This window comes from Rattus norvegicus, chromosome 4, assembly GCF_021556685.1.
Source record: "Rattus norvegicus strain SHRSP/BbbUtx chromosome 4, alternate assembly SHRSP_T2T, whole genome shotgun sequence".
Taxonomy (NCBI): domain Eukaryota; kingdom Metazoa; phylum Chordata; class Mammalia; order Rodentia; family Muridae; genus Rattus; species Rattus norvegicus.
The window spans coordinates 121,491,103-121,502,275 of NC_141537.1; the positions used below are offsets into that span (position 1 = coordinate 121,491,103).

The window sequence follows — 11,173 nt, forward strand, 5'->3', positions numbered from 1 at the left end:
CACCTTGATTGGCCCACAGACTGATCACACAAGACCACAGGCTGCTTGTGGTACAGAGGCACCCCTCCCTTAAAGTGAGGTTGGTCTGCAGCCCTAGGACCCTGGGTGCCTCCTGGCCCTGACAGGCCCTCGGGGCTGTCCTTAGGGGATAAGCCAGGCTATTTTCATCATTTCCTTCCTCCTGTCAAGCAACACTGCCGGCTCACACAGCTCGCACACACACCACCACCGCTGCCTTGACCAGGATGGCACCAGCCCAGGCCTCACAGGTAAGCAGTCCTCCTCCTTTCAGCATGACCTCCTGCCTGGCGTCCACGCCAGCTGAGCTGGCAGAAAGAGAGGGACACTTCTGTCTCTCGCTGGACTCTGCTAAAAGACGGAAAGTGGACGATCGTTTGCTCTAAGTTGTCAACCAGCAACTTGTCTGAGTCAAGGTTCACGAGTCATTCAGTGATCACCCCCAGAGGCCTGCTGTGAGTTGGGCCTGGCGGGCGAGCAAATGGAAGAAACAAAAAGGCTGCAAACCAGGCAGAACCAGGTGGTCATGAGGCATTTTCCTGACTCTGGACTTTGCCATGGGTGACCCTGGGCAGGTGCTTTCCCTCTCTGAGCCTCCCTTTCCCAGTTCTGGGCATTAGCCTACATGAATGACAGGTCTATGAGCTCCCCTCTGAGCTGCCACCCCAGGAGCCCTGCAGGTTTTTTGAATCAGGCATCATGGGAGAGTGGCCATGGTATTGAACGCATTCCCTGGCCTGACTCCTGGCCCAGGCAAAGGACTGGGTACAATCCAGAAAGACAGTTCCTGTTCTCTGTGGCCAGGGACTAAGACTGGAGTCTCTTAGCAGTCACCTGCTTCCCTTCCTGAGCAGAGACTCGAATCTCTGCCAGAGACCAGGAAGACCCTGCTCCTCTCTACCACATTTCCCCAGCTGAACCCAACACTCTGCAGAGGCCCAGAGAGAAGGTGCACACCCTGCCCGGCACAGATATCCTGGTACACGCTGACAAGCACTAATCTTGTTCTGCCCACAGCCCATCTGCTGGATACCTACCTGGGGGCTCCTGTTGCTGCTCTGGCCTGTGACCACAGCTACTCAGGATTGCCCCAGACCCTGTACCTGCCAGTCCTTGGAAACCATGGGGTTAAAGGTAAACTGTGAGGGGCGAGGCCTCACAGCCCTGCCTGTGCTGCCAGCTAACACTCGCCAGCTCCTGCTGACCAACAACAGCCTACGTTCAGTGCCACCGGGTGCCTTTGACCACATGCCTCAGCTGTGGGAACTTAAGGTGGCACACAACCCCTGGCACTGCGACTGCAGCCTCACCTACCTACGCCTCTGGCTGGAGGACCACATGCCCGAGGCCCTGTCACATGTGTACTGTGCCAGCCCGGACTTGGCTACCCAGCGCCCACTGGGCCAGCTCACAGGCTATGAGCTAGGTAACTGTGGCTGGAAGCTGCCACCATCCTGGGCCTATTCAGGGATCTGGTGGGATGTGTCACTGGTGGCTGTGGCTGTGCTAGGCCTGATTCTGCTGGCTGGTCTACTGAACACATTTACAGAGTCCCGGAACTGAACCTAGCCCCAAAACCAGGGAGAGCCCAGACCTAAGCCAGGTCCCCAGAAGCATCAGCCCCAGTCAGCCCATGCTATCAAAAGCCCACACGGAGTGGGCTGAGGCCACCTCATGGGTAAAGGTACTTGCTGCCCAGTCTAAAGACCTGGGTTGGATCCTCAGAAGAGAATGGAATCTCACCTCCTCAGCCTTGCCATGCCCACACGACAAATAAATAAATGTAATTTTAAAAGACAGCAATAAACCCTCTGCACAGCCTTTTTTGTATGAGCCCAAAATAATCATTTTCTTAAGTCTTGCTTCTTCTAGAAACCCCTGAGTACATTTTGTTTTAACTTAGCACCGAGGCTACTCTCTCCCGGAGGCTTTCCATCCAGTTAAACCAATTCCACAATCTCTAGACATCCTGAGCCAGGTCCTGGGACCAGCTCTCATGGCCTCTGCTAACAGCCCCTTCACGCAGGCCTTCAGCTCCCACCCAGGCTCCACAGAAGTTCACTGGGCATAGCAGTGAGTGGGACAGAGTGAACTGAAGATCCAGGGGAGGGGAGAGGAGAGGGGGCCTCTTCATGGCGCTTTACCCAGCTGGTGTTTGAGCTTCTTTCCAGTATGGGGGATGTGGGGGCTCCCTGCTTCTTCCATGACTTCTTTCCTCTTCTTCCTCCCTGCCTGCTTCTTTATTCAAAAGAGAAAACAATTCTTCCCAAAGTGCTGGCACCAGCAGCCCAAAGTCTGGGTCCCATCCTGCCTTAAGCAGTAGTCATCAGATATTCTTTCTCTCTCTCTCTCTCTCTCTCTCTCTCTCTCTCTCTCTCTCTCTCTCTCTCTCTCCCTCCCTCTCCGAACTTGTAGAAGTTCCATGGTTACCTACGAGCTAAGAACTGTGCCAGCCAGGGTGGGCACGTGAGTCAGAGGTTCTGCCCCGAAGGCCAAGAGGACAAAGTGTACAACAAGACCCTGGCTCACAGGACTCAGTAAAGTGCTTGAGCCAGACGCTCAGGGAGGAGACAATGGGGAGTGGTGGGGACTGTGACAACTAGACAACCTGGGCTTCACTCAATGCCACTGAGTAGAAAGTGTCCCCTAAGCTCCAGAGGTCCTGACCATGTGTTCTTTAAGTGTTGGCAATCAAACCAGACTTTAAAAAGAGCAGGGAGTGGATCTATACCTGTAATCTCAGCACTATGGAAACCAAAGTAAGACAATCATTGTAAATTCAGGGCCAGCCTGGGCTACAACATAGTGAGTACCAGCCTAGCCCAGAACACAGTGTGAGACCTTGCCTATGTTAGAAATTAACCTTTACACGGGTACATGTAACAACAACGAACTGTGGCATCTACTGCTGGGGCTAAGGCCTGTGTGAAATTCCACGTGTTCTCAGGTATCTTGTCAGCAAGGTGTCTCCCCTAGCGTAGAGGGGGATATGGACCCCAAGCCATTGATAGACGGATCACCATGACCCTTTCGGTAACCAGAAGTGGTTCATCAAGAGCTCCCAGCATTCAGAAGGCTGAGGCAGGTGGTTTCCTGCAAGTACTGGACAGTCAGGAATACATGGTAAGACTCTGTCTCAGTGAAGATCTGAGCACGTGCAGATCTAAGGAACTTTCAGTCTCTGGCCCCATCATGGCGGGGACAATCCTCCTGCCCCTCCTGGTACTCTTATATGCACTTATAGGCCTTCACCCTACTAGCCAAGCTGGCTCAATCCAGTGAGAACCTGCCAGCTGCCCTCAGCCTTGTGAGGTAGGAGTTGGGGTTTGATTCTCCAAGAGTCCCAGAGACAAGACTCGAATTTCACCATAGACCAGGTGCTATGGTGAATCTTAAAAGTCTCCCAAAGGCTGGTGAATTGGGGGCTTGGGCCCCAGCACGAGGCACTCTAGAGAGGGTTGGAACATTCAGGAAGAGGAGTCTGATGAGAGGAATTTAAGCACTGCGGGTATGTGGAGAAGGTATTGGAGCCCACACCCTGTCTCTGCTTCCCCGACCAAGAAAGGAGTAGTAACCACCTCAGGCTCTTCCAGAGGACCTAGGTTCAATTCCCAGCTGCCCTGTGTCAGCTCACAAGCATCTATAACTCTAGTTGAAGGGAATCTGACACCTTGCACTAGGCACACATATGTGTGCACAGACATACATGTAGCAAAAAGTACCCACACACATAAAATACTTTTTATGTATAATGTTTTAAATAAATAAAAACAACAGGGGCTGAGAATGCAGGTCAGCAGTACAGAGGCTTGCCTAGTGAGGGAGTTTGAAAGAAAATAGCCCCCGTAGGCTTATAGGAAGTGACATTATTAGGAGGTGTGACCTTGTTGGAGGAAGTGTGTCACTAGGTTTTGGGGTCTTAGAAGTGCAAGCCAGACCTAGTGGCTTGCTGTCTCTCCCAGCTGCCTGCCTATCCTGATGTAGAACTCTCAGCTCCTTCTCCAGACATGGTGATGTCTGCCTGTGCGCCACCATGCTTCCCGCCATGACAAGAAGGGATTAAACCTATAACCTGTAAGCCAGCCCCAATGAAATGTCTTCCTTTATAAGAGTTGCCGTGGCCATGCTGTCTCTCCACAGCAATAGAAATCCTAAGACACCTAGAATGTATAAGGCATTGGGTTCAAACTCTAGCACCAGGAAAAATTGTTTAAAAAACAATGTATCTCTTTAAGCTCCTGCTGTGGAGTTAATATCTGTCCCTCCAGTTTGTCTTCATATCAGCTTAAGCAGCATCTCTTCTGAGATTCGATCTGCTCAGTTCCTCTCTTATCATGTAGTGCCCTCCACCATCTCAGGCCACAGCATGGGGCCCTAACCAGATGCCAGAATTGCGGAACCTCTATCATTTGAACGATCCAACTTGTAGAATGGAGATGCACAAATGATGGCACTCCTCTAGTCAAAGACAAGCACGGCTGACAGCTTACTAAGCCTTTTCTTTTCCAAATGTATTCTACAAAGATTTCCTCTAAAAATAAGCTAGTACCAAGTGACAGGAGAATCCCTGGGCACAGTGCTGCGGAGTTTCCTCTGAGAGGAGGCACCGGCACAGGGCTGCTCTTTCAGGCATTTGCTGCTGGAGCAGATTCATGATTCAATCACCACCCTAGGAAAGAACTTAGAGAAAGGATTGTCAACAATGACCACCACCACCCTTAGAAAACATTTGGAAAGGGCTGGAGAGATGGCTCAGCGGTTAAGAGCACTGACTGCTCTTCCAGAGGTCCTGAGTTCAATTCCCAGCAACCACATGGTGGCTCACAGCCATCTGTAATGGGATCTGATGCCCTCTTCTGGTGTGTCTGAAGACAGCTACAGTGTGCTCAGGTACATAAGATAAATAAATTTAAAAAAAAAAGGAAATAGAAAAAGAAAGCATTTGGAAAAATAAAATTGTTAGTGAAGCCAGGTTGAGATGTTTTCATTATTGGCTCTGAGTTAGAAAATCTTAGGAAACAATTTGAAGTTTATAAAGGCACAGTGTTTTTTGTTTTTTGTTTTTCCCTTTTCTTTTCTTTTTTTTTTTTTTCCGGAGCTGGGGACCGAACCCAGGGCCTTGCGCTTGCTAGGCAAGCGCTCTACCACTGAGCTAAATCCCCAACCCCAAAGGCATGGTGTTAATAGTTAAGCTAGGATCAAGAACAATGGCAGCGCTGGCTGATGTGACTCTCACTGAGGCTGGCCTGGTGAGGAGTGATTTCTCATACCCGTTTTTGCCCTCAGCTCCCTGGTATGATTTAATAAGGATTGCTGGTGAGTCGATATGCATCTGAGTACTTAAGGTAGATATGACTGATTTTTTACATAAAAGTGTAGATTTGTGATTCTTTTAAGACTCTTACGAGATTACTTTTAAAACTAAATAGCAAAATAATTACTTCTTTCTTTGTAACGGCAAACTGCTGCCTGCCAGTAAGAGGAACTGGCTGAGAAAACTACCTTGGTGGCTTACACTTTGTTAATCTATAACAAGTTGCTTAGTTATGAATGTATGTGGGATTTGGAGAATAATTTGTTTTCTTTACCTGTATGACATAATTGTAAAGGTCCATCAACTCTGTGTGTGTGTGTGTGCACGCGCGTGCATGCGTGTATGTATGTGTGTGTATGTATGTATGTATGTGTATGTATGTGTATATGTATGTATGTATGTATGTGTATATGTATGTATGTATGTATGTATGTATATGTGTGTGTGTGTAAAGCTTGTCTGAGTGTGTTTGGAGCTGGCTCCATCTACCAATTGTGTATCTGTGTATGTAGATGTGAAATGTTTGGACCCTGCTTGTTGGAGCTTTGCTCTAACAGTTTTATGTGTGAATGTGTGTACGTCTGTAGATCTGTCTGTCTATGTGTATGTGTATCAAGTTATTGGACTCTCTCTTGTTTTTAATCAACTTAGTGTGTGTGTGTGTGTGTGTGTGTGTGTGTGTGTGTGTGTGTGTGTGTGTGTAAATTATTTTCTTTTTCTTTTTCGTTGGCCCCAAGGAGTTAAAAGAGTTTATTGTTTTTCCGCTGGCTACAGGGAGTGCCAGCCCCAGGAATTTAAGCTTTATTCCCTCAGAAAAAAGTCTTTGAGTAACCTCTAATCGCTGGCTGCTATTGGCAGCAGCCCCTGTAGGTATCTGGATCCACCCCCATCAGCAGCTCTCAACACTGACCCTTCGTCGGCTGCCTGCCTCAGTTTACCCACCACACGGATACCAAAGCTAGACATCGGCAAGGAGGGATTCTATGAGAAGCTATTGTAGGATATGATGTAGTCTTCGTGCTCATGCACTTCGGGCATCTGGAGTTATCCCACAAGATCAAGGCAGTCAGTGATTCTATTACGGATAAGTGAAGAGCTCATAAGCTAGGAGCTACTGACAATTGCTGAGGGAATCATTTTTCTTCAGTGTGGTTTCTGGCTGCCAATGCTCTTGCACACAGCAGTGTTTGGGCTCAGAGAATTATTAAACGCACACACACACACACACAAATACACACACACACACACACAAAACGAAGACAGAAGGGGCACATGTTGGTAGGCTCTATAGAGAAGGAGAATTTAGGAAGGATATGATCAAAATATAATATACATAACATGAATATAACAAAGGAAAAATAAAAATAATCTTTAAAAAAATCTGAGGAGCTAAGGGTAGTGGTACGTGCCTTTGATCCCTGCACTCAGGAGGCAGAGGAAGTGGATCTCTGTGAGTTTAAAGCCAACCCAGTCTACATAGTGAGTTTCAGGACAGCCAAGGCTATGTCTCAAAAGAAACAAAAATCTGAGCATCTAGACAAGTTGGCTTAGTGGTTAAGAGTACTCGTGGGACGAGGAGGGAGGAAAGACTCTCCCTGGAAAGGGAAAATCAAATGAACAGTTACAGATGGGTGGGAGGGGCTGGGGCTGGAACAGTAGGATCCAGTGGAGAGGGGGTAAAGAGAGTGAGAGAGGGACTATGGGGAGGAACAGCTAAAACTAATGGCCATTTGAGGGGTCTCAACGAAACCTAATATAGGTTCTTATATACGTGAAAGAAAGTAAATTGGGACCACCAAATAATGGGGGAGACAAAGCTCCCACAAGACATCTCTGGCCATCAAAGGAAACTCCAGGGCTGGGAATGGGTTACATCTAATTGAGTTGTTGGCAAAGGGGGCATCAAGGAAACTCCCAAACAACCCAAGCTATTGCCAGGCTACTGGTCGCTCTCCACCAACCAGTGGCAAGGCCCTATTGGTGAAGACATCATCATATGTGTTCTCACTGAACACAGAGAAACCCAGTGGGTACCTTCCTCCTGCCTGCACCCCTACTGACTAGTGTTGAGGATACTGATGGCTCTCTGCTCACTATCAAAGGAGAAACACAAAATCAACCCAACTTCAAACCCTTTGATTTGCATTGCTGTCCTACTTGCACGATATGCTAGTGCAAGCTTGTGGGAGTAGCCAATCAATACTGACTAGAATTACAGTCATCCCACAGAAATGGAACCTATACACGGCGTTGCCACAGTGGTCAAGAACCCAAGACTACGGCAGCCATGGACTGGAGGAGAAACCAAAACTATTCTAAAAGAAAAGTAGCAGTAAGAATTCTGCAGAAGAGAAGGTAGAGATTGTAAGAGTCAGAGGGGATGGGAGACGCGGAAGGAAGAGGACCTTGTAGACACAACAGGACAGTGCACATACGAGCTCACAGGGACTGTGGCACATGCACAGCGTCTGCACAGGTCCCCACAGCGTCTGCACAGGCCCCAGTTCTAAGACGGCGAGTGGACACGAGCTCCCATCCCATCAGAAGCCGTCTCCAACTTATAACTACTCAAAAAGGAAACAATCAGGTTTTTCCCAGTGGAGATCCCTGGGTATACAAAGCACACTTAAGGGCACATCCCAGGCACAGCAGTAGATGGCCAATACAACATGAACTCCAAAATATCTTTGGAGCATTTTTTGTTTCTCAATGCTTTGTCTAGACATCTCTCTTTTTTAACCTTATAGGGTTTTTGTTTTTTGGGTTTTTTGTTTGTTTGTTTGTTTTTTGGCCTATATATTGTTTCCTGTTTTGTTTTTCTGGGTTTTCTGTGTGTCTCTCAGCATCTGTATGATTCCTGTGCTTTTTCTCTGGCTTTTTTTTTTTTTCCTGTTTGTCTTGTCCTATTCTAGTTTTGGTTTTCGGTGAATGGGGAAATGAGGAGGGTCTGGAGGAGATGGGGGAGGGGAACTGTAATCAGAATATATTGTATGAAAAAATATATTCAATGAGAGAGAGAGAGAGAGAGAGAGAGAGAGAGAGAGAGAGAGAGCTCACCAGCTGCTCTTTCAGAAGACCCAAAGAAGTCACAACTGTTTGTAACACCAGTGCCAGGAGATCCTATGCCCTCTTTGGCCTCCCAGGACACTCCATATTCATGGTGTATGGATATACATGTTCATGGTATATGGATATACATGAAGACAAAATACTCAAATAATAAAGGGGGATGTCAAGAGCTGAGTCAGCACGTTTGAGTGCTTGTTGTTCTTGAAGAGGACCTGGATTCAATTCCCTGTACAACATGGGCGCTTACAACATACAAATAAAAGAAACCTTTTAAAAGTAATTAAATTGGGGCTGGAGAGATGGCTCAGTGGTTAAGAGCACCGACTGCTCTTCCAGAGGTCCTGAGTTCAATTCCCAGCAACCACATGGTGGCTCACAACCATCTGTAATGAGATCTGATGCCCTCTTCTGCTGTGTCTGAAGGCAGCTACGGTGTACTCATATACATAAAATTAAATCTTTAAAAAAAAAGTAATTAAATTGAAATGAAGAAAAGTTAGAAAAGAATCTGAGGTGGAGACTCAGAGTCCACATTTTGAACAAGTCCCTGGCTGACTGCCGCTACAAGCCTTAGGCCTGAGGCCACATGAGCAAGGTTGAAGCAAATTAGTCCCACTCCTGTCTCACAGCCAGCTATGGCCCCTCTTCTACCAATCATCTCTCTCATGACTTCCTGATAAACAGGTCCCTGGCACTTCCTCAAATTCAGCAAACATTTGTGATCATAAGAAACAAACTTATTCCTGGCACAACAGCACATGCTTTTAATCCCAGCATCTGGGAGATAGAGACAGGTAGATCTCGTCAGTTCGAGGCCAGCCTGGCCTACATAGTGAGTTCCAGGCCCGCCAGAGCTATACAGTGAGATCCTATCATAGAGACAGAGACACAGACACAGACACAGAGACACACAGAGAGATTAAATGATTCTTCTTTGAATCTACTATGGAAACTCTTTGTGTGAGAACAGTCACAGAAGGGCACCATGTGCAAAGAGAGCTCTCCAAGCACCAGACAGGGTGTGGCAGGAACCAGACAGATCCATCTGGAGTGGAGGTGGGGCAAAGCACCCTGCCAGGGTCACAGCTGAGGACAGTTATCAAGGGCCTGTGTGGACTTAGTGACTGAGTCCAAAGCACTGAGTCCAAAGGTTTGGGTCTTTGCTACATATTGGGAACATCCTGAGACCACAACCTGGGCAACATGGGACCCGGGCCTCCTACCCTGAAGCTAGTGGGAACATCTGAAAGGTCAGTGTCAGGACAAGCAGTTATGCCTTGGGCACAGGGATCCAGCTGAGGCTTGGAACAGGAGCTCCTGCTTGGAGAAGCCCATCCCACATCAAGAGCAATGAGCTGTTCAGCAGTTGGGGAGGGCATGTAGGGGCAACATCATGGTGAATGGTAGAGTCCCATGGCTGCAGATGGCAGCCATGTCAGAGAACACAGAGCCAGCAGCTGTGTCGACCACTTGTCTAAAGCACCTGATGTCTAGTGAGATCTAGTCAATGTCTAACATGCTCTTGGACGCTCTGTAAGAGAAGGCTGGCAGGACCCACTGTGCCAAGGCCACTGTTGGAAAGGACAAGTCCCAAGTGGAGCTTTGGTGGCCATTAGAGGTTGGCAGGTGCATACTCTGGTCCCAGAACTCAGCCCAGACCTAGCTCAAGTCATGATCAGGAGAGAACTCAGAGATTAGAAAAAGTCCTTATGGGCTCCAAACTGTTTCCCTGCTCCAAGTCCAGGACTACATCCACTATTCTTCAAGTTTGTCCCATAATCTTAGTGTCCCTGTGGTGTGGACAGAGGTATCAGAGAATCCTGAGGACAGACAAGTTTATATCTGAGCCCTGGGGGGCGAGGGGGTATTGAAGTGGCCAATCTCAGGCAGGTCTAATTCTGGGTTTGGCATCTAGTGGGTACAGCGGGTTACGTCACTTCTTGCCCTAAGCAAGTATTACTTCTCCCTGAAATGTGTCCCTTCTGAAAGCCAAGGACTCTTGGCCTCCAGGGTCCTATGTTCTGCCTCGTGAGGTTTCCTTAGGGCTCCTGGGGAAACCACTGGACCAATCAGATCCTATATTTGTGGAGACTGGAGCCTTGAGAAAAGTAATAATTTACCCAAGCCACACCCTCAGATAGACTGTCCCACAGCTGGGTTTGGAAGGACAAGTGGGTCCTCTCAGCCTCTTAGTCCTTGGAGGACAGACTAACAGCCAGACACGTGAAAACTCCATCAGTGAAGAATCCCACTAGAAATGACCTCAGGTTATCTGGGCGGATACCAGCTATGGGCGTGTGGTCAGGCAGCTGATTCGGATACTCCTCACCTGGGCATCTGCCATGTCAGGGGCCAAGCAAGCAATCTGGGCCCACTGAGAACCACAGCGCTGCTTCTTCCTGTCTTCCTCCAGCAAGAATGTTAACCCTGAGGCCTTCCATGTCCGGTGAAAGGCAGGGTAACTCCTCCCTCGTGGACTGGCCCCCACCCTCCAGGAACCCTCCCTGACATGACCCCATCTGTGGGGTCCAGAACAGAGTCACTGTTGCCCTTGGCAGAGATGTGGCCCTATCTCCAACTGCTTCTCCTTCAGAGGGGCCAGAACCAGAGGAAAGGTTAGTCAGGATCCTTTCTCCAGACCAGGCTGGGCAGTGAGATGCACCCACCACCCATGCTGAAACCCAGTCTAGAGACTCCACAAGGCATTGCAGGTAAGACCACTAGACAGGCTCTACGCCCGGAGGTAATAGGACCAAGCTTGAGCACAGAGTC

General features: G+C 48.4%; 1 protein-coding gene across 1 annotated transcript; it reads left to right on the forward strand.

The window, feature by feature from the left end:
• Positions 1-206: 206 nt before the first annotated feature.
• On the forward strand, positions 207-1,817 carry Gp9 (glycoprotein IX (platelet)). The gene is given in 2 exon segments (NM_001031825.2): positions 207-269; positions 1,036-1,817. Coding segments are annotated over 2 exon segments (570 nt in total). The 5' UTR covers positions 207-245; the 3' UTR covers positions 1,582-1,817.
• The last annotated feature ends 9,356 nt before the right edge of the window (positions 1,818-11,173 follow it).